General features: G+C 48.7%; 9 protein-coding genes and 1 non-coding gene across 13 annotated transcripts; 5 read left to right on the top strand and 5 right to left on the bottom strand.

Moving 5' to 3' along the window:
* Positions 1-109: 109 nt before the first annotated feature.
* Positions 110-3,232, top strand: FOIG_14728 (beta-glucosidase). 2 transcript variants are annotated; one of them, XM_031216009.1, is made up of 4 exons: positions 110-349; positions 401-880; positions 927-1,015; positions 1,062-3,232. In XM_031216009.1, the coding sequence occupies exons 2-4, from the start codon at positions 595-597 to the stop codon at positions 2,940-2,942; spliced, it is 2,256 nt and encodes a 751-aa protein (XP_031054385.1). In that variant the 5' UTR covers positions 110-349; positions 401-594; the 3' UTR covers positions 2,943-3,232. The 2 variants fall into 2 exon arrangements, with proteins under 2 accessions (XP_031054385.1, XP_031054386.1); XM_031216010.1 differs by having other exon boundaries at positions 927-3,232.
* A 1,169-nt stretch (positions 3,233-4,401) lies between these two features.
* On the top strand, positions 4,402-7,117 carry FOIG_14727 (sialidase-1). Its single transcript, XM_031216008.1, has one exon. It carries the CDS (start codon positions 4,916-4,918, stop codon positions 6,953-6,955), a length of 2,040 nt encoding a protein of 679 aa, XP_031054384.1. The 5' UTR covers positions 4,402-4,915; the 3' UTR covers positions 6,956-7,117.
* Positions 7,118-7,884: 767 nt separating this feature from the next.
* On the bottom strand, positions 7,885-9,576 carry FOIG_14726 (uncharacterized protein). Its single transcript, XM_031216007.1, has 2 exons — positions 8,518-9,576; positions 7,885-8,442 (listed from the first exon to the last, which is right to left on the bottom strand). The coding sequence occupies exons 1-2, from the start codon at positions 9,401-9,403 to the stop codon at positions 8,117-8,119; spliced, it is 1,212 nt and encodes a 403-aa protein (XP_031054383.1). The 5' UTR covers positions 9,404-9,576; the 3' UTR covers positions 7,885-8,116.
* Positions 9,577-9,829: 253 nt separating this feature from the next.
* On the top strand, positions 9,830-11,810 carry FOIG_14725 (uncharacterized protein). Its single transcript, XM_031216006.1, has 9 exons — positions 9,830-9,958; positions 10,009-10,035; positions 10,106-10,211; positions 10,259-10,399; positions 10,477-10,520; positions 10,582-10,619; positions 10,675-10,815; positions 10,865-11,284; positions 11,361-11,810. Exons 1-9 carry the CDS (start codon positions 9,911-9,913, stop codon positions 11,395-11,397), a joined length of 1,002 nt encoding a protein of 333 aa, XP_031054382.1. The 5' UTR covers positions 9,830-9,910; the 3' UTR covers positions 11,398-11,810.
* A 555-nt stretch (positions 11,811-12,365) lies between these two features.
* On the top strand, positions 12,366-14,522 carry FOIG_14724 (uncharacterized protein). Of its 2 annotated transcripts, XM_031216004.1 has the most exons (3): positions 12,366-12,716; positions 12,778-13,222; positions 13,278-14,522. In XM_031216004.1, the coding sequence occupies exons 2-3, from the start codon at positions 12,955-12,957 to the stop codon at positions 13,730-13,732; spliced, it is 723 nt and encodes a 240-aa protein (XP_031054380.1). In that variant the 5' UTR covers positions 12,366-12,716; positions 12,778-12,954; the 3' UTR covers positions 13,733-14,522. The 2 variants fall into 2 exon arrangements, with proteins under 2 accessions (XP_031054380.1, XP_031054381.1); XM_031216005.1 differs by having other exon boundaries at positions 12,366-13,222; positions 13,278-13,960.
* On the bottom strand, positions 13,330-14,708 carry FOIG_14723 (uncharacterized protein). Its single transcript, XM_031216003.1, has 2 exons — positions 14,159-14,708; positions 13,330-14,108 (listed from the first exon to the last, which is right to left on the bottom strand). Exons 1-2 carry the CDS (start codon positions 14,403-14,405, stop codon positions 13,999-14,001), a joined length of 357 nt encoding a protein of 118 aa, XP_031054379.1. The 5' UTR covers positions 14,406-14,708; the 3' UTR covers positions 13,330-13,998.
* A 296-nt stretch (positions 14,709-15,004) lies between these two features.
* Positions 15,005-18,255, bottom strand: FOIG_14722 (uncharacterized protein). 2 transcript variants are annotated; one of them, XM_031216002.1, is made up of 5 exons: positions 17,713-17,892; positions 17,106-17,655; positions 17,016-17,057; positions 15,903-16,968; positions 15,542-15,852 (listed from the first exon to the last, which is right to left on the bottom strand). In XM_031216002.1, exons 2-5 carry the CDS (start codon positions 17,501-17,503, stop codon positions 15,715-15,717), a joined length of 1,644 nt encoding a protein of 547 aa, XP_031054378.1. In that variant the 5' UTR covers positions 17,504-17,655; positions 17,713-17,892; the 3' UTR covers positions 15,542-15,714. The 2 variants fall into 2 exon arrangements, with proteins under 2 accessions (XP_031054377.1, XP_031054378.1); XM_031216001.1 differs by having other exon boundaries at positions 15,005-15,852; positions 17,106-18,255.
* On the bottom strand, positions 18,235-18,334 carry FOIG_14721. Its single transcript has one exon. It is a non-coding gene; the product is annotated as a tRNA-Phe (tRNA).
* Positions 18,335-18,405: 71 nt separating this feature from the next.
* Positions 18,406-19,330, bottom strand: FOIG_14720 (uncharacterized protein). The gene has a single exon (XM_031216000.1). The coding sequence runs from the start codon at positions 19,095-19,097 to the stop codon at positions 18,741-18,743; it is 357 nt and encodes a 118-aa protein (XP_031054376.1). The 5' UTR covers positions 19,098-19,330; the 3' UTR covers positions 18,406-18,740.
* A 434-nt stretch (positions 19,331-19,764) lies between these two features.
* On the top strand, positions 19,765-20,676 carry FOIG_14719 (uncharacterized protein; the record flags this gene model as incomplete). Its single annotated transcript, XM_031215999.1, has 1 exon — positions 19,765-20,676. The coding sequence occupies one exon, from the start codon at positions 19,765-19,767 to the stop codon at positions 20,674-20,676; it is 912 nt and encodes a 303-aa protein (XP_031054375.1).
* Between the last annotated feature and the right edge of the window lie 656 nt (positions 20,677-21,332).

The raw sequence follows: 21,332 nt of genomic DNA, 5'->3' as shown, positions 1-21,332 counted from the left end.
TGCTAGATTCGGTGGAATAAGGTTGATCATATGTTACTGGCTACTAGTTGACTTGTTGACTTGTATAAGACCGCACGGCCTTTCGATGTTTCTGTCTTCTCTAGTCGAGGCTCAATTGATACGAAAATGACTCTCGCCAAGGTTGCATTCACGTTGGCCAATTTGGTGGCCGTGGGTTCGAGTGCGAAGAATGTCGCGGATGGGTTCGTTGCTGCGCCATACTACCCAGCTCCTTATGGAGGATGGGATGAAGCATGGGCCGACAGCTATGCCAGAGCTAAGAAGATGGTTGATTCTATGACGTTGGCTGAAAAGACGAATATTACAGCTGGCACAGGTCTCTTTATGGGTAAGAAAAAGAAATCTAGGGTGAGATAGACTCGTCACTAACAGGAAGCAGGGTACGACACTTGTCTCTCACTTCACTACTTATACTGACACAACAGTCCTTGCAACGGTAACACTGGATCAGCTGACCGCGTTGGCTTCCCTCAACTCTGTCTCAACGACGCTGCCAATGGCGTTCGACTTGCCGACAATGTCACCGTCTTCCCAGATGGAATCACAGCTGGCGCAACTTTCGACAAGAAGCTGATGTATGAACGTGGTGTAGCAATTGGAAAGGAAGCTCGTGGTAAGGGCGTCAACGTCTGGCTTGGTCCGTCTGTTGGTCCTATCGGTCGAAAGCCAAAGGGCGGACGCAACTGGGAAGGCTTTGGAGCAGACCCATCGCTGCAAGGTATCGGTGCACGCGAGACTATCAAGGGAGTTCAAGAGCAGGGAGTCATTGCTACGGTCAAGCATCTTATTGGAAATGAGCAGGAGATGTATCGACGACAGACTACTGATGTTGTATCTCCTGCATACTCGGCAAATATTGGTTAGATCATTCCTCGTCCCTGACAATGCGTTGCTAATCATATTAGATGACCGAACTATGCATGAGCTGTATCTCTGGCCTTTTGCGGAGGCAGTGAAAGTTGGAGTTGGAGCGACCATGACAGCTTATAACCGAGTTGGTCTATCTAAGGCTTCTCACTCACCATGACTAACAAGTGTAGGTCAACGGCACTATATCCAGTGAGCACTCATATCTCATCAACGCCTTGTTGAAAGAAGAGCTTGGCTTCCAAGGCTTCGTCATGACAGACTGGCTCTCTCAAATCACTGGCGTACAATCCGCCATTGCAGGAATGGACATGAGCATGCCTGGTGATACCATCATCCCTCTCTTTGGCAATTCTCTATGGATGTACGAGCTAACCCGATCCGCACTCAATGGCTCGGTTCCCATGTCGAGACTGAACGATATGGCTACTCGTATTGTGGCAACCTGGTATCAGTTCGAACAAGACAAAGACTTTCCATCTGTCAACTTTGACACCAACACATACAACAGAGTCGGTCCTCTGTATCCAGCAGCATGGCCTAACTCGCCCTCGGGAGTTGTCAACCAATATGTTCAAGTTCAGGACGACCATGATGAGATCGCCCGACAAATCGCCCAAGACGCCATCACTCTTCTCAAGAACGACGAAAGGCTTCTTCCACTGAGCACCAAGAGCTCACTTAAGGTCTTTGGGACTGGCGCGCAAACCAACCCCGATGGCGCCAATGCCTGTGTCGATCGAAGCTGCAACAAGGGCACGCTGGGTCAAGGTTGGGGCTCGGGTACAGTTGACTACATGTATCTCGACGACCCCATCGGCGCCATCAAGAAGGCAGCCGGAGATGTCACGTTCTACAACACAGACAAGTTCCCGTCAGTTCCGAGCCCTTCTGATGACGATGTTGCAATTGTCTTCGTTACCTCTGATTCGGGCGAGAACCAGTACACGGTTGAGGGTAACAATGGTGATCGGAATGCGGACAAGCTGAATGTATGGCATAACGGCGATGCACTTATCAAAGCTGCCGCAGCCAAGTACAAGAACGTCGTCGTTGTCATTCACACTGTCGGGCCCGTCCTCGTTGATCAATGGATTGATCTCCCATCAGTCAAGTCTGTCTTAGTTGCCCATCTCCCCGGACAAGAGGCTGGAAAGTCTCTCACCAACGTCTTGTTTGGCGACGCGTCGCCGTGCGGTCACTTACCCTATTCCATCACCAAGAAGGAAGACGACATGCCTGAAAGTGTCACCAAACTCATTGATTCGGGCTTCATCGATGCGCCGCAGGATACCTACAGTGAAGGACTGTTTATCGACTACCGCTGGCTTAACAAGGAAAAGATTCAACCTCGTTATGCGTTCGGCCATGGACTCAGCTATACCAACTTTACGTACACGAATGCGACCATCAAGAGAGGCACCCAGCTGAGCCAGTATCCTCCCAAGCGACCCGCAAAAGGAAAGGTTCTGGACTATTCGCAAGACATTCCAGACTACAAAGAAGCGATTAAACCCAGCAGCTTTAAAACCGTCTGGCGCTACCTATACTCTTGGCTCTCCGAATCCGACGCAAAGTCGGCCGCCGCAAAAGCCGAGACATCCAAATACCCTTACCCAGACGGCTACTCCACCGCGCAGAAGACGGCTCTCCCCAAGGCAGGCGGTGTTTCAGGCGGCAACCCTGCTCTCTGGGACGAAGCTTATACTCTGTCCGTAGTGGTGACTAACGCAGGTTCCAAATTCTCCGGCAAAGCTTCTGTGCAGGCCTACGTCCAATTTCCGAGCGTTGCCGGATACGAGACTCCCGTCATCCAGCTGCGCGACTTTGAGAAGACCAAGGTTTTAGAGCCTGGCTCGAGCGAGACCGTGCAATTGACCTTGACCAGGAAGGACTTGAGCGTCTGGGATGTCAAGGCTCAGGACTGGCTTGTCCTTGATGGGGAGTTTAAGATTTGGCTGGGGTCTGCAAGCGATAAGTTGGATGCTGTCTGCTTCACTGACGACCTGGGCTGTGAGCACGACGTCAAGGGACCAGTATCATACGATTCGTAGATATCCCGACATCAATCTGAGGAGAACCGAGGTTGCAGCCGGGGACTGATGAGATTCTAGGCTTGGGGAATTAGCTCTGATCTATCAAAACATCATGGTCGATCTTCATCTTTTGACCAGGCTGTGCTGCACCTTAATAGGGGATTCCTTTACGATTTGACCAATAGCAGAATTTCCTTGCACTCAGATTATGAATTATGCACTGTCTGTGCATTTACCACCCACTTGCCGCGATACTTTTATGCAAACTCTGCACAGAGTTTCAGGTCGGACAAGAAATCTATTTTAGTGGGATCACCTTGTCGTCATCGTGTTGCGATAACGAAATATGGAACTTTTTGAAACGCAGATTTCTCGCGCTTAGGTAATGGAGAGTCCACATTTTGCAAATACCGTCTTCTCGTTGGATGTAGATTCAGTGGAGTTTGTCTCAAATCTTTGGTGCTAATTTGAGGATCAAGAAGCTAACTTACCTGGCGATCGGGAACGAGGTCAAGATTGAGCCCCTGTGATCAGAGGCGCCACTTGTTTATCGCGTCGTGAAATCGCCCGTAGTGCGGAATTTCTGGTTGACGGCGCGGTAATGGAAATTAAGTGGCGGCTGCCTCTTTCATTTCTGCTAAGGAAACTCTCAGTGAAGGACGTCAGATGTAACGTCGACCCTTGTATGATTGTCCTCCATTCTCCCGGAATCCTTGGGCGAATCTTCCCCGCCTTAACCGGCGCGTCGGGCTAACTTTTCAGTTTTTTTGGGTGAGACAAGAAGAGGGAAGGATAAATTCCGCTGACCATTCAGGCTCTCCTCGTGATGAGATCCTCGAGCTAGCGAATCAACGGTCTTTTAGTGCCACTCGTTAGGCCGATCACCAGGGCCAGGGGTACCTTGCAGTGGGGTACGCCATGGAGACAGTATTCTCTTGGGCGAGAACGTGCAAGTGTTTGCTTGGCCAGTCTCGTTACCCAAAATAAGCATTCTTTGCGCCACGAGCAGGGTCTATACGAACCGACTTGCATTCGATCTGCACGTCGCTTCAGTGATTTCAATATTGCAGCCTCATGTTGGTTGCAACAATAAGCACCAAAGGTTCCCCCTCAGGCCCCTCACTGCAGCGGTGAACTTGGAGACAGGGGAGAATGTATAAGCAGGTCGGTCTAAATCACTCAATCAGTCAGGATCTTTGAATTTTTATCCTGCACGTGAGCTTTCTCTCTTGTCTCACGTCATCTCTTTGCACGCCTGGGCATCAGTCGCAGTCGCAGCCGCAGTCAGAGCCAGACCCAGACTAAGGTAGACCCGGCCCGGGCAGCCCAACACACTGACCTTCGAGTACCTACCCCAACACAATAAATGACGATGTACTTGCGCTTGGCCTTTGTGGCTGCATCTTACTGACATCCACTGATTGGTCTCGCCGTTTCAGCTTACAGGGGTCTTTCTGTCCATACGCACATTAGCCTGCAGCAGGTCTTTGCTGTATTCGGGGCTAATGACGGCCAATCTCGTGGTGTGAGTTTTCGAGATGGCAGTTCCTCTTGAAACTAAACTTGGTGTACAGCCTGGCCCAGCCGAACAGTTGAGTTTGCTTCTGATTGCCCAAGCGTCGACGCCTCAACTGAACGGGCCAATGTAACTTGCAGTTCCCGGCAGCCGATGACTTTTTCCGCCTGTGCGTCTTTGTTCAGCCCGTCCCTTCATAAAAAGTCCAACTCTGTTTTTTTCTGACCCGTCCTGTCCATGTTTAGTAACGCCCGAACTGACATAATGGGTGTGCACACTGCATCGGGCTGCATATTGTGCAGGTCTATTGCATGTACCTATTTAGGGGCGTCGTAAATAGAACGAAATCAATAAATATGCATCGTCCGTCTCCTAGCCCTCTCCAGCCCGCTCGTTCACTCACTCCCTCTCGTTTCTTCTCTCTTTTTGCCACTCTTGGTTTAGGCTTGTGGCTGTCGCTTATCTCTCTTCCAAGATGAAGTCTTTCTACAACTTGGCTTTGTGCCTTGGTGCCTTGTTCAATGCAGCCACTGCCATCCCACCAGAGCAGCAGGGACAACAGCCTGGAAAGTTCGCAGCTGCTCCCCCAGTTGGTTCAAACCCCATTGACCGCAAGGGATGGACTGTCAAGTGTTCCAGCCAGGCCTCAAATTACCCCTGTGGTAGAGCCATCGATGGTGACAAGAACACCTTCTGGCAGACTCCCTATGGCACAACCAACACGCCGCCTCCTCACACCATCACCATTGACATGAAGCAGACTCAGTATGTCAGCGGTCTCCAAATTACACCTCGCCAAGACGGCAACACCCGTAACTGGATTGGTCGCCATGAAGTCTACCTCAGCTCTGACGGTACCAACTGGGGAAAGCCCGTTGCCTTTGGAACTTACTGGGGAGACAAGTACCCCTGGATCACAAACTTTGAGACTCAGCCTGCTCGCTATCTTCGCTTTGTTGCTCTTTCTAACGTGAACCCCGACTATCCTTGGATTGCTATTGCCGACTTTGTTGTCTACAACGCTCTCAAGTACAGCCCTCCTGCTAAGGGCCTTGGAAAGTGGGGTCCTACTCTTGACTTCCCCGTCATTCCCGTCGCTGGTGCCGTTGAGCCTGTCTCCGGAAAGGTCGTCATCTGGTCTGCTTACCGATATGATGCTTTCCAAGGCACCACTCCCCGTGGTGGCTTCACTCTCACTTCTATCTGGGACCCCAAGACCAACGTCATCTCCAACCGCAATGTTTCCAACAACCATCACGACATGTTCTGCCCTGGTATTTCCATGGACGGTGAGGGACAAATTGTCGTCACTGGTGGCAACGATGCCAAGAAGACTACCATTCTCATGCCTGATGGTAACTGGGTTCCTGGCCCTGACATGCAGATTGCTCGTGGTTACCAATCATCTGCTACTTGCTCTGACGGCCGCGTTTTCACCATCGGTGGCTCATGGAGCGGTCCCCGTGGCGGCAAGAACGGTGAAATCTACGACCCCAAGGCCAAGACCTGGACCTCCCTTCCCAAGTGTCTCGTCGGCCCTATGCTCACCAAGGACAAGGAGGGTGTCTACAAGGCTGACAACCACGCCTGGCTCTTTGGCTGGAAGAAGAACAGTGTTTTCCAGGCTGGACCCAGCACAGCCATGAACTGGTACTACACCACTAGGGGAACTCAGGGTGACACCAAGGCTGCTGGTACTCGACGAAAGAACGGCAGAATTGACCCTGACTCCATGAACGGCAATGTTGCCATGTATGATGCCCTCAATGGCAAGATTCTCACCTTTGGCGGTGCTACCAGCTACCAGCAGGCTCCTGCCACAGCCAACGCTCACGTTCTCACCATTGACGAACCCGGTGCTATCGCCCAGACCGCCCTCGTTGGAAACAACGGTGCTGGCATTCACGCTCGTGTCTTCGCTACCTCTGTCATCCTCCCTGACGGAAACGTCTTCATCACTGGCGGTCAATCCTACTCCGACCCCTTCACCGACACCAACGCTCAGCTCGAGCCCGAGATGTTCATTTCCTCCTCCAACACATTCACTAAGCAACAAACCAACACTATTCCCCGCACGTATCACAGTATGTCTCTGCTGCTGCCAGATGCTACTGTCTTCAACGGTGGCGGTGGTCTTTGCGGTGGCTGCAAGACCAACCACTTTGACGCTCAGATCTTCACCCCTCAGTATCTTCTCGATGGCAACGGCAACCTTGCTACCCGCCCCAAGATCACTGCTGTTTCGGCAACTACTGCCAAGGTCGGCAGCACCATCACCGTCACTGCCAACAGCGCCATTAAGAGCGCCTCGCTCATCCGATACGGAACTGCGACACATGTTGTCAACACTGATCAGCGCCGCATTCCTTTGGCCTTGACAGGTGCTGGTACCAACAAGTACTCTTTCAAGATCCCTAATGATTCTGGTATTGCCCTCCCTGGCTACTGGATGCTCTTCGTCCTCAACAACGCTGGTGTTCCCAGCATTGCCAGCACCATTAAGGTCACTATCTGATCTAACGCCTACATTGCGATAAAATGATTTCTTTGCATTTATAATACTAGCGAGGATAGTACAAGTATCCTGATTCATTATGTATATACTTTGATACCAATTGCAGTTGGATATATTGACACAGACGTCACGCTACTATCTAATACAAATTTCTTGCATCAATTTTCTTTTTGGATAACTTCATATGTGACTGCACTTCTCACAATGGCGATGAACCAATTGCCGAGCTGACGCTCATCATCCTGACCATGTCACTAGAGATAGTAGAACCGTATTCAAATGCCGACAAAGTTTATCTTCAGATCCATGTTAACCTTCGTGATCGGGCCATACCGTAATCTGTACAGCCTCATGAACACGCAACACGAACCAAGAGAAGTCAAAATTGTTTTTCGACGATGTTTAACCCATTGCGCTGGGATATCCCGACATACCAAGAACACGGGTTTCCTAAGACATTTGTCTGTTCAGTGACACTAGTGGCTATAGAGTTTAATGAACCCCGGGAACCAGGTTCACAACGCTCACAATTAGAGTTTTGAGGCTTCACGGGTAATGGCTGCAGAAACATTGCACATGACACTATCAGACGACAGAAATAGATACGTTGCGTGTCACTGTATGCTGCGACCCTGTGGCTCACCCGAATGCAAGCCAGGTTCGGCACGTACGGGAAAGCATTTCGTTCCTGCAGAGACATGCAGATGGCTGAAGCAGGGTCGGGATGAAGTACGCTCGGACGGTGCGTAAATTATGCAGCTGACTGTCATTCACAAATGTGGCACAGACGAGAGTACGCCACGTAAGACTGAGGTTCAGTTAGTGGCTCGTGATGGGTGTCATCAGGATGACAGACGACATGTTCACGCTGATGACAGCTTCTGTACAAGACAGCTTCTGTACAAGACAGCTCTAGGACATATAGCACTGAAACATACTAGCCATAGCGAGAAACTTCCTATTTGTTGAAAATGACTGCGTCATTGTTGCTGACAGCTTCACGGAGTCGTAGCTTTCATGTCTGACATGAACGTCACAACAGCTGGGCTGCACAGCTAACATCAAATGAACTAGTTAAGAACACCGTATAAGTATAAAGCATAGAAGTAAAGTAGCCACCTAATTTTAGTATCATACTCCTGCCATCGAGCTCCAAAGTACCTACTCAGGCTTCTTCAACCTCGCCTCCAGCATCGCAGTACATCCATAGGCAGATGGGTAAATTTTGACCAACTCCAGACCAGCAGCTTCAAAAATCTCTTCGAAATCGGCTTTCTTCTTCTCCTGGCCAGTCATGGCGAGAAGTGCAAAATCGAGCCAGTACAGATCTGTGAACTTGTATTTTTCGACCATGTCAGGAATCAGCTGGTCGCATATGATCAGACGGGAATCGGGTCCCATGGCTGATGCGGTGTTCTTGACGAATTCAATACAGACTGGAGTATAGAAGTCGTGAAGGAAGCGGCGCATGAAGTAAATACGGGCGTCTGCGAAAGGTCAGTCGTTGCTATGAACCAGAGGCGTAGCTACGATGCGCTTGTCGACTCCGGGGAGTCACTTACTCTTGACAGGCTGCGGCGTAAAGGCATCGTAAGTCATAAGTTCAAAGTCTGGATAGCCCTTGGGATCCATCGAGTCAATGACACCAGGGAGGTCCTGTAGGATAAACTTCGCGTCAAAGGCATTACCAATGTCTTTGCGGATGGCGATGCACGACTGACCACGGCCAGCACCGATATCCACCAAGAAAGGTCGTTCAGGATCCTGAGCCACCTCGTCTTTGAGCGATGCAAACGGGAACATGCCAACGACAGGCATCAACTCATCAACAGCAACCATGTTGGCATTCCAGAGCTCGCGTCGCTCAGGATCAGGGTCCATCTCCAACAGCTCATAGTATGACTTTCCAAGATGTTCCTTGCCAACCGAGTAAACAGCAGGAGATTTAGTGAGATCGAAAACATCTTCAGGCTTGTGAGACTTCAGATATTCAGGAAGATGTATCCAAGCACGACTAAACTCCAGCACAATCATGAAGAATGAACCCAACCCCCTAGGGTTCAAAATCCGTGAAAGGTCATTATGAGCATAGGTATCAGGCGCCGTCTCAACAAAGACACCATGATTCACAGCAACACGGTAAATGCGCTGAATCACAGTAGTAGCCACATTGGTAATGCGAGCCAATTCCTCAGCGGTGATGGGACTGCCATCTTCGGGCATGGCGTGGTATGCCCGGATTCCAAGAATTGTATGGAAAGCGCATCCGAGACTGAATTGCTCCATTAGGTGTGTCATCTGATCCATGGGATCCTGGAAAGCTGAGCGAACTGCTTCCGTCTGCTTGAGGACATTTTGGTGGCTGATTGGATCATCCTCGTATGATTCGAGCTGGGCGACTAGCTTCTTTGCCTCTTCGAGGGCCTTTTCAGCTTTGGGGTGAACCATTGTAAATATTTGGGATTTTAGAGATATCGAGATGTGGCTTGAAGGATTCAACCGCTGGGTCTGTATTTGCGGAGATGGCAATTGTCACCGCATGTTCCGTAGACCATGTGAATAGTATATTCACTTAAGAGTGCTTCAGGCGGGGCAGCAGCAACTGCCAAGCAGGAACTCAGATCATATCAGTCCATGAGCGTTCGCTTCCTAACAAGACAGGTTAGTAAGTGGGTATATATCCAGCCGAGGTTCTGTAATCCCGGGTAAAGTGCCTCAACCATGCAGATCACGACCCAATCAGAATATTATATCCGTGATAAACTGGAGTTTGAACTGCGGCACGGCCCAAGTGATGGAAGGCTTGGTCCGGTGGCATTTATCGCAGTATCGCAGTATCGAGGATGATTATCACTATGGCGAGTTTGTTTCGATATTTGCTCAACTTCTCCTTTTGACCGTGTCCACTTTGCATGATTCTGATGCACAAACGATTGTGATACCAACAGTGCCGTAATGTCGTCTCCTCGTGCTCCCGAAGAAGAGGTTATACAGCCTGACACTGTAAGTTTATTCCCTGTAGGGCTGAAATCGGACTAAACGGATTTGTCTAGGGTTTGCAGAGTGTCACTGACGATGAGGTTAGTGGGCCTATTGATGCGACTCATCCAAATGGCTCCACTTGCTAACCAACAATGTGATGAAATATAGGCTTACGATAATGAGAGTGAGCGGTCATCTTTGACATCTCTGACATCTTCTATTCTACATGGAAAGGTCGAAGGAGGAAGAACCTACGCCGTGTATGGCAAAGAGGGCAAGTCTCTCAGAGTAAATCGCTTAGCCAGTGCTAACAAATTTCAGAATATGGATTACCAATGGATGAGGCTGAGCTTGATCGCATCGATATGTGCCATGCTAAATACTGCGCGTTGATTGGAAAGAACCGTTATTTGGCGCCTCTAGAGAAGCCCCAGAGAGTTCTAGATCTTGGCTGCGGCACAGGTTCGTGAAGCCTCATTTTCTTTGGTGTGAAAGGATTGTATCGATAAGGGAGTCCTTGCTGACAATGTTAATATAAGGGATATGGTCGATTGAAATGGCAGAAGAGTTTCCATCTGCAGAAGTGAGTACAGGATCTTGCTGCCATGGTTACATCGGGTGAGCTGTGACTGACGAGCTCCCAGGTCATTGGGACGGATGTTGCACCGACGCAACCTGACTGGTAAGTGATCGATGCGATCCCAACTGTGAGACTTTCTGACACTGATGTCTGAAAGGGTACCACCAAATTGTCACTTTGAGGTCGACGATATTGAAAGAGAATGGACATGGAAAATAGATAGCTTTGACTTCGTTTTTGCCCGAGATCTTCTACTAGCAATTCGAGACTGGCCAGCCCTGATTGACCAAACATACACGTAAGCGCTAACTCTTCCCGCATGCGATATCAATAACTAATTCCACCAGACATCTTAGAGGAGGCGGATGGGTCGAATTCCAAGCCATCGTCGGCGTTCTCGGTTGCGACGACGATTCCATCCCTGAAGACAGCTATCTCCGCAAATTCTCAACAATGATGGAGCAGGGCTCTGCGAAGTTTGGCGCCAGTCTGACAGACCCCATGCGGTGGAAAGGCTGGCTTGAAGAACGCGGATACCAAAATGTCACAGAGCGAGTTTTCAAGCTTCCATTCAACCCATGGCCCAAAGATCCGCGTATGAAGCTCTTGGGGGCTTGGGAGATGGAGAATCTGCTAAGTGGACTTGAAGCTATGGTAACGAGGATGTTTCAGAAAGGTCTTGGATGGACGGATGCTGAAGTCACTGTCTTCCTTGCATTCTTGAGAAAGGAAATTAAGAATCCAAGAATGCATGGGTACTGGCCTTAGTAAGTTGCCCCTAAAAATCTGCGCTTACTCCAAAGGAGCAAGTTAGTTTTCTTACTTATTCTAACATTTCTTTAGCTATGTTGTCTATGCTCAAAAGCCACAGAGCGACTAATGGCAACAAGAATGATGTTTCATGTGAGAGTAGACTCGCCATTAGAATCTGAAGATAGGATACCAGCAAGCAGATTCACCAATACAAATCATTTGACAAGGAACTCAATCGGGTTATTGGTATTCTGTTTATTTGACTCTCGATTACCCTGTAGATTAGGTTTGTCAAGTCTTGCGAGTCAGGGTCACATTTGACGCTTAGACCTTTCCCCTGTTCCTCGCGTGGCGATCAGGGGTAAGTAGAATTAGAATGTTGTCTCAGAGCTATCTTTCTGGAATTTTTCGACGGATTCTCTGTTATTGTCCTTTTTCTGTCTGGTGGAAGATTACTTGAGGCAAGGGGGAGATTCCGTGATCATGCAGCCCCATGCGTAAGTTTGGTTGATGCTTCATCCAGCTTTACGACAATCCTCCTGCTCTAAGACGTCATTTGATGTCTAACAGAGATGAAGTCGCTCGAATCTGTGCGTCTTGCTTACATAGGAACACCAATGTAGATGCAATGGATCACTAAAGACTCCCGTGACATATAGATCATGCGTCTACCTTGAAGCCGTTTTTGACAGATGGATTTCATTGCACTAGCATGACTCAATATGGCAACGTGATGAGCCGCACGGTTATACGCCAACGCATGCAATTCCCAGACTCCGCAGTAATCTATTATGCTTATCCAAAAAAACGTCATACTGAATGAACGCCCTTCAGACACCAGCCGAGCCATCAAAGGCTGCCCCAGAACCAAGGAAAAGGAGGTATGGCAAAATGAAAATGAGATGAAAATGAGTGAAGTGTCGTTGTCTATTGCGATATTCCTCAGCACGGGGCGCTTTTGTCATGGGCGCTCAAATGTGCCCTCAAGATACGGGTGTAATTAAACGAAACGGACGGTGGATCGGCGTTGCATTGGCGAGAGTGCTATCCCGAAGATCCCGCGTCATAACCTTTCCATTGCCATTTACCATTTCAAGCCAATGTCAGTCATTTGAAAACAGTAGCTGTGCCTGGAAGTCTTTAAAAATTTACATACGCTGGTTTTGTGGGAGGATTTATCTCGATACTGAGTTGCAGGTCACAGAGGAAGCTATCCCCAACTCTCAAGACCCCTGCAACTTGACTTGACCGATGACACGCCAGAGTGCCATCGACGTCATCCTTCCAGCAACACAAAACGACGATCTCTGGCGGAATCCAACGTTTTGTTTATTGCGATCGACTCGGCAGTTGGCGATGTTTCATCGCTCCACAATCGCGTGTTTCAACACCAACCGTCGAGCCAAACAGAGCAGCAATGAACGATTCCCCCGGTCCATCCCAACTGTCGGTTTCATCCGATGTGCAAAAACGGCTTGAAGATCTAACTTTCGCTTATGCCGTGTAGTATCATCTCCTATCTAGGGTCACTATCTATGTCTGCTCAAGATGTATATAAGAAACTCCAAAAGTCAATCGGTTTGGACATTCACCCAACCATCCACTCTCACTTCTCAACCCAGTCACTCTTTTTCAAGCAAAATCTCACCAAGTCACTCTTTATTTAGTTACGTTTTTATTCATCATGAAGTTCAGCCTTTTCTCCCTCGCTGCTCTGGCCGCTTCGGCCATGGCTGCTCCTGCTGCTCAGGTTGCTGCTCGTCAGGTCCCAGCTGTCCCAGCTGTTGCTCCTAACGGTGCTGTCAGCCAGGTTGAGAGCATCGCTACCTCTCAGACCGTCACCAAGACAGTTACCAAGAAGATCACCGCTGTCAACGTCTCCAACACTGGCGGTGTTGTCAAGGTTCTCACCATTGCTGTTGAGCAGGTCAAGAGCCAGACCACCACCATCAGTAAGTCAACCAACCATAGAGTCCATGTCACATGGATTGTTAACGATATCTGCAGAGGAGGTCATCACCAAGGTCAAGTCCAACGCCATCTCCAAGGCTGCCGCCGTCAAGGTCGTCACTGCCGAAGTCCACTCCCTCAACGTGCTCCTCACCGCCGTTGTCAACCAGCTCAAGGATGTCGTCAGCATCAAGATCAACATCCCCGACGTCAAGGTCATTCTCGGCCTTGTCATCCAGCTTCTCCACGAGCTCGTCGGTGTCGCCAAGGAGGTCCTGAGCATCCTTGGTCTCGACAACGTTATCGGCAGCGCTTTCGAGCTCCTCTTCCAGACCGTCGCCACCCTCCTCGGCCTCGTCACCCAGCTCATCGGCGACATCGTTCCCGGTCTCGTCGACATCCTCTCCAACATCCTTAACACCCTTTCGGGCACTCCTCTTGGACCCATCATCCAGCCCGTCTCCAACATCTTCGATGGCCTCACTGGCTACCTCACCCAGGGCACTGCTTAAGCGACACGTTCAAGATATGAGACCAGGGTATGTGGGATATGCCCTTTAGAAGACAAGACAAGCATAGAGGGAGTTTAGACAGTGGATCTGGTTCAAATCATGCATAATCTTAGTTAATTCAATGCTGTATATTAATTCATACGACCTCTTTGCTAAAGGAATGTCCATAACTCGGTCTCATGCTGCCATTATCGTCTCAGCCATTAGTCCATTATCATCTCGCGCCCATTAATGCATCATTATATGTCAACTCATCGGTCGTGAAATCAGTTGCAAACAGTCTTGTAGCTGCTGAAGTGAGAAGAAGTCTCTCGACACTGGTCATCCTTGACAGTCTTCTGTCCACGCTTGCAGTTGCTGTCTGTGAAAAGAAGAACTATAAACATGTCAGCAATCTTGCACTTGTAGTGACAAGGGAGTTCTTACGCTTGCAGCCTTTAGCATGCTCATACTGGCTCACAGATTTGACCTTGTCGGTGAACTTGAAGCATTCATTGAGCTCATCACGATGCGTGGTCAATTCACCGAGGTTTCCGTTGTTGTTGTCACCTCCGCAGTCTTTAGAGCTCCAAATGCGGGCAGAAATGACGTTGAAGGGGAGATCCTTGGAAGCAGGCTCAGCAGCGACGCCCATGACGAGAGCAGCAGTAGCGATGATGGTAGCAAAATGCATTTTGGTGGTTGAAATGTGAAGATGTGAAAGTGTGAGCTAACCGAGTGCTGTAGTGCGGGGTGATTGATTGATGGCTGTTGAGTGATGATGAGAGTTTGGTCTGTTGCGGGAATGGAGTTGACTTTAAATACAATTGAGATAGTCAACGCAACTTTACATTCTACTAAGGCAATAGTGGGCTGAGAGAGAAGATCACTACGTCAAGTCTGTGGCTGTAAGTGTCTGATACTTCTGGAAGTACAGCTGAAAATTGAAGCCCAATACAGAACCAGCCGCGATACGAGCTGCACTGTCAGCACTAGCAATACAGCAGTGTGAGCCCACTACAGCTCGTATCTTTTCCAGCACACGGCCAAAACCGATCAAGTAAACGCTTTTCCCAATCATTTTCACAGAGAATTAACTCCGCTGCTATCAGAGTCGATCAGTGGAACTTGAGAAATATGCAGCAGGTATCATGTGCCGGGGACGGACTGTGCCGTGTCAACGCACCATGGCCCTATTGGGACGATCCATGTGATGCTGGTGATGTCAAATACGAGCAATGACTGTAACCCTCGAAGATCTCTCTCACTTCACAACACAGCAAGGCGATGCAAATCTCGTGTATGTATCAAAACCTCAGCATTTAGAGTATCCATAAGTCCTATCCTATGCTTCTTCAACTTATGACGCGGCCATCTCCATGCCTCCCGATTGATCACCTCCAAACATCGATACCTAAATTTAGTCACGGCTAAAAACTCCGACCCCACGTCGAGATAGTTTACATCATCCTCCCCCGCATTTCCCGCCGATAATCCGGTTATGATGGAATCTCACGATACTCATGATGCGGGAGCCGGTTCATCCGCTGATTCTGCTTCTACGCGTCACATCGTCAAACACGACGTATATGCAATGCAACATGGACCAAAGTTCTCGAAAGTTGGTCACGCTTCTGTTCAGGTATCACAATCTTGGCTGCCTTGATCCATAAGGTTCTGGAACTCCGCTTATTCATATAAGCATGTTTGGATAAGCATACGAGCTAGACTTTTTGCTGTTTTATTTTTAACCTGACTCTTTTGTTGACGACGGAATCACAACATCCTCCGTCCACTCCGTTTCGAAAGGATTTTATGTCTCGTTTGCTTGCAGGGTTATCAAGTGGCACAGACAGTGGCGGCCGATGATGCACTAGCGGTATGCAGTTATCACTCTTTTTCTGGGAATAGACATTTTTAATACATGATATATAGTGATACAAACGTCTTACAGCCATATCCTCATCTTCACCGTCTTCTGCAGCAGCACCAAGCCAACCATTTTATGCGTTGGGGAGAGCGACCTTGAAAGCTGGCATGTTGGGCTTGCACCTCGTACCAACATCTGGAAGAGCGCCGTCAACAAAGTAAGCAGCAATAGCCTCAAGAGTGCAGTTGGAAGCATGCGATGTGACTCCATGCTGTAACATGTTAGCTTAAAATCCTGCCAAAACGATGGAAGCATACTTACCCCAACTCCCTCATTAATCAACAGTCGACTCTCTCTAAATCGAGAAGAAACTTGCCAAGCATGGTTTAGGGAAGTGATAGGATCGTTTGCGTTGTTGATAACGAGAACTGGGAAGCTTGTGTTGACGTTTCGGAGCGTGTTGGTATCAACGCCCTCGGCAGCGTCGAACTTCCAAGCAGCGCAGGCCACATAGTCAGCTGCGATGGCATCTCCGAAGGAGCTTCCAGCGAGATGAGCCTGGTACATGGAGTAAAGGTCCTCAGGGTTGCTGACACGGAACGATGACTCGGAGCAAGCAATACCCTGGAATGCGTTGGTACCAAGGTTCCACTCGGATGTATCCTCCTTGTAGACGCTGAGAGCCTTCTTGTAGTCTCCCTCAAAAGCGTAAGAGAGAATCTCTACCACTGAGGGATAGTTGAAAGGGCTTGATAGCAAGTTCATAATACCGTACTTCAACTGCTTCAAGATAGAGTTGCCGGCGTAGGGATAGTCCTTGGATGAAAGACCATCAGGCAGAGTCTTCAGGTCCTTCAACTTCTGGAAGGTCTCGACCGTAGCATCTCTCAAATCCTCAACAGTAGTGCTGCTACCAGAGTAGTTGGCCACTTTGCAATACTTGGTACCGAGCTCAACGCACTCAGCAAACAGATGCACAAGCGACTTCTCAGCGTCATGCGGTCCACCAACACCAGTCGACGTAAGGTATGCGTCAGCCAAGGAGTTCGAGTCAAGAAGAAGACGACCAATGCGATCAGGAAACATAGCAGCGGCGACTTGGCCGAGGATAGTTCCATAAGAAATGCCCCAGAAACGAAGCTTGCCATCTTCACCGAGAGCGTCGACGATCTTCATCATGTCACGAGCCGTGAAAGCTGTGCTGAGGAAGCGGCCGTGTTCCTGCTGGGTTTCGTAGCAGGACTCAGCAGTAGCCTGCATGGTCTGCCAGCCCTCGTTCTTCACATATTCCCAGAGGTCTGCTTGGGGAAGAGGCTCTAGACTGCGGCGGGTGAGCTCAGTAGAAGCATTCTTGCCACAGGCAAAGGGAATGGTTCGGCCAACGCCTCTGCCTGGTGTTAGTGTAGCTCAATACGATAGACGGGCAAAATATACCGAGGGTCAAATGAGATGATGTTGTGATGGCCGCCCATGATGCTAGAAATCGTGTCAGTTTGTCTCAATAGCGCACCGGAGGATACTTACTCGCGGAAGTCCTGTCCGAGATAAGCGAGAGTCTCAATACCAGAAATTCCCGGACCGCCGGGATTCCAGAGAACGCTACCCTTGAAGGGTTCCTTGGTAGCATTGTAGCGGATCAATTGAAGTTCGACCGTCTTGTCCGACTTTTTATCCGTATAATCAAGCGGAACTTCAATAGTCGCGCAATCACCAGCCTTCAACAGTTCCTTTGCCGCATCGGGAAGATCGAGCTTACAAGGCTCCCACTTCAGCGATGATTCTGCACGGGCAACCAGCGAATCAGCACCATTTGTCGCGGTTGCAAGGCGCGACGCGCCGAGGAGTAGAGGACCAAGAAGAGACTTCATCTTTGCTCCGAAGCGCTTCGACTGGTTGACAAGAGGAGTTTGAGCAAAGTCCATGAGTTCGCAGTACACGGATGGGAAATCTCAGCGTGATATAGAGTGATGTGAAGTGGAGGCTGCAGGGGTACAGATCCCAGCGGACGGAGACGGAGACGGAGGCGGAAGTATCCGTCGATCAAGATCCTTGAGATTTAATTTCACGATTGATCCTTTTGATAATCAATCAGCTTTTGTCGTGTCATCATCGGGCGACACCGCAACAAGGCCTTGTTTGTGCTGTGCAACGTTGACGGGCTCGATTCAACGTAGCGCCAATGACGAATGTAGGGAGAGAAAGCTAATCGAGGAAAGTCAACGTCAGTTGTTTGTTTGGGCACTCGCGAACAAACAACAATCTTTAGTTCAATCTGATAAGGCTCGGCACATCGTTGACGTTGTCGCGCTAGGTGGGTTCTGCTAATCTCCCGAGCCTGTCAGCAGAGAAAATTGAAGCGGAAGGATCTCTTGGCGTAAGCAAGGCTCCGACAACCTACCCATTCAGCACGTTCAATTGTCATATTGTGTACATAAAGAAATGACAAATGCCGCGGTCTTTTGTTCATTGTCATACGGCGATATGACCTCAACTATACAGACTGTCAGCTTGAGGGCAGCCGGGGACCAAGAGTCTTAACGCCATCACCAATGAACAGGTACTTGAGGAGCCATGTCTCAACGGTACGCAAAGAAAATCGCAGCATAAGAGTAGGCGCCTACGAGATGTCGCCATAAACAAAAGGAAAAAAGAATGCGGTTTGTGTGGATCGAACACACGACCTTCAGATATCGTTTGATATTGATTGAAGTTTTTACTTCAGTCTGACGCTCTCCCAACTGAGCTAAACCCGCTGACTAATAACTGATAGTACTTGAAGATCGAAACCAGAACTATATTTGTAAAGTACCTCGCGGGCCGTCGATGATGCTTCTTGATATAGTTGGGTAGCACCCTTGTACAGCGTTCTCATTGATAAACCTTTCTTCTTTGACGAAATGGATGTGTGACTCAATAATGTGGCGAATCTGAAATAGACGGCCCATTAAGGAAACTCAATTTGTAATCGCTCTCTTCATCCCTTAACCTAGCCTCTACCCATACGTTCAACCATTGTCCTTGCCCTCTCGTGGTTCGAGCATCTAGAACATTTACACTAGAAAGTTTTGATTCGGCGTCTTGATTAACCTGGGCCTTCGCAGGTTCACGTAGACAGTGACCCGGCTTTGGAGGTCGAGCGACCGTTAAAGTCACCCATGGCTACACCTCAAAGTATAGATCATAATGGTTCCTGCATCCCGGATTGAAGCCAGCATCACATCCAGGGCATCGGTTGCCGCTCCCAAGATATTCTGCAATTGTCAGTTCCAGACAACAGTTGCCGCACAAGACGGCCAACTCCTGCTGCTCTGCCTTGGGCCAGACTTGATTGGGATGTCCTGCTAACTCTTCATGGCAGCTGATACACCCGTAGTACTCCATGCAGCATTTGTGCCGGATGGCAATAATGTCAAGATCTGAAGACCAATGGTGGCATTGAAGTTTTGGGCTGATGTTTACTCCATGAACAATTGGTGGTCTTTGCGCTGTGGATATTTCTGATTCGTGCTGCGGCATTTAGAGAGATGCGACCGATGAGAATCTTGTCAGGATTGATGATGTAGAAGCAAAATAAAAGGTGCGGGTCGTGCACAAGATAGTGTTGCGTGGAAGCGACTTCGAAGGGTATCGAAAACGGGATAACATGAGCAGAAGTGAAACGGACAGCACAGATTTGCAAGTCGTGGAGATGAGCCGTTGGTGTTTGGGGTTGTTAGTGTAACGATAAGAAGCGATGCAATCATAGCGGCAAACATGCCTTTATCTTATCGCCTACTATTTTCGGCCTAACAACAACCGACTAGCGGAGCTGAAGGCACGAACGCTGGGTTAATCCATCAAAGAGGATAGACAAAGAAACTCTTAAGGCATCGGGAACATAGCAATTGAACAAATGAGGGGCACAATAATGTTCACGGACTTATCGAGAATAGTAAGCACCGTTCAGGCACGCCACTAGAACATTAAGCCAAAGCGTTGTCCAAGCAATAAAGGCCTTCCTGTTGATGTAAATGAACCTCATGATATCCCTAACAAAGACCTGCCATATTGATAAAAGAACGACAAACCATGATGATCACAGTTGTTCATTCCAAACATCCCAACATCCCAACAAAAATGCACAGAAACAACCCCCGTACAATACTCACAACCCAGCTCCGATCGAGCACCACCTCAATTCAATATGTTCATATTGACATTCATCCTTGGCTCTATATGCATTAAAGTTCAAAACTATCTAGGCACTCCCAATACATACGATAGTGTCTGTATGGAACGAATTCACCTACAGATCCAAAGATTCAACGAATTGGCACCAAAGCTTGACGACATCAAAATTGATACCCAGAATGTTGCGCAGGAGTCAAACGATAAAGAGCCATCACGGGCTCTTGACGCAGTATATATACCTGTGGATATTGCAACCAACCTTCAACAGGAAAATCAGCGGCTGAAACAAGCGATTAGCTGCGAATTCGACGACCAGAGACTTCTACAAATCACGACGGAGAGTGAGGCACTTCCGAGTCACCCCGAGAATCCTTCTCTTTGGACTCGGATGACCGTCCCGTCCAAAGAGAGCTGCTTAGTTATCCGAAACTATAAGTTGCTTGACCGTTTACAGAAGCTACAAGAACCCAGAAAAGACATCTGGGCGAAGGTCAGCGGTCAGTTCCGCCAAGACCTCAGCAAGATCACCTATAGTATATGCTATGCTTCTACACAAGCTGAAGATCTTGCACAAGAAGCCAAGACATTCGATAAGCCGATGCTGCGACGATTGCAAAAGGTAAGTGTTGCCACATACGTGCTTTGCCAAGAGAGTCGTAGCGATGCTCAAAGGGTCAACGAGCTTGTCGACCAGCTTGGCGTTCAACTATCACTTGTCGAAGCAGCGATAAACAACGCCAATGGTCTTCGTAACATTTTTTCGAAGAAACAAGGGGTCAAACAGCTATGGAAGTACTTGATGGCCAAGAGTGTGACGACAGAGGAAGAACTTGACAACTACGAGGCCGAGCTGACGATGATTGGACGGAGTGCGATCGATATGCTGGATGTTGGATTTGTTCTACCAAAGCCGGCCTCATTGTGAAGCTGAACGTGGTTGGTCGCGGCGGAATGGATGAAGACTTCCGCGATCCAATCGCGTGTCTCTTCGGAGGCGATTTCTTGGTCCTGTCAATGGTTTTGCGACAAGGTGTGGGGGTAGCACATAGTGGTAGTAGTGGGTATTATCACGGAGGAAGATAACCGGCAGAGTTTCCATATATTGTAGTAATTGCACCTATCGTCTTAATTGCATTCAATAATGTGAATATGCATGTAAGAACCAAGCATCCATTACGGAGTGCCTGTTTCATCGTAACCGGAAAAGGACGAATATAAGCGAATCAAGCCGATATGCATGTGACTCGATAAGATACGTCATGGGGTATTGCCAATATGTGAGAGTAAAAGCAACTTGCGCTTTCACTATCTTGCAGGCGCTTAATAGCCTATCAAAGCATTCGCCAAGATATGTTGGTGGGAAGTATCGCAATAATAGCCCATTTGAGCGATCAGCTCGTCGGCAATGATACGCAAACAATTCACATTATGCAACAAAAGACGAGCTTTTTACTCGAATGAGTGAAACATACATACACTTGGTGGCATCCATATGGGCAGCCAACAGTCTTATTAGCATATGATACGATTCTTGATGATGTCTTTGCTTCTGAATAGGAACAGTGCATGAAGTCGTTGTGA

Source organism: Fusarium odoratissimum (assembly GCF_000260195.1).
Source record: "Fusarium odoratissimum NRRL 54006 unplaced genomic scaffold supercont1.43, whole genome shotgun sequence".
NCBI classification, from domain to species: Eukaryota; Fungi; Ascomycota; class Sordariomycetes; order Hypocreales; family Nectriaceae; genus Fusarium; species Fusarium odoratissimum.
Note: the sequence above shows the minus strand (reverse complement) of the source record. Positions and strands in the feature narration are given on the sequence as shown.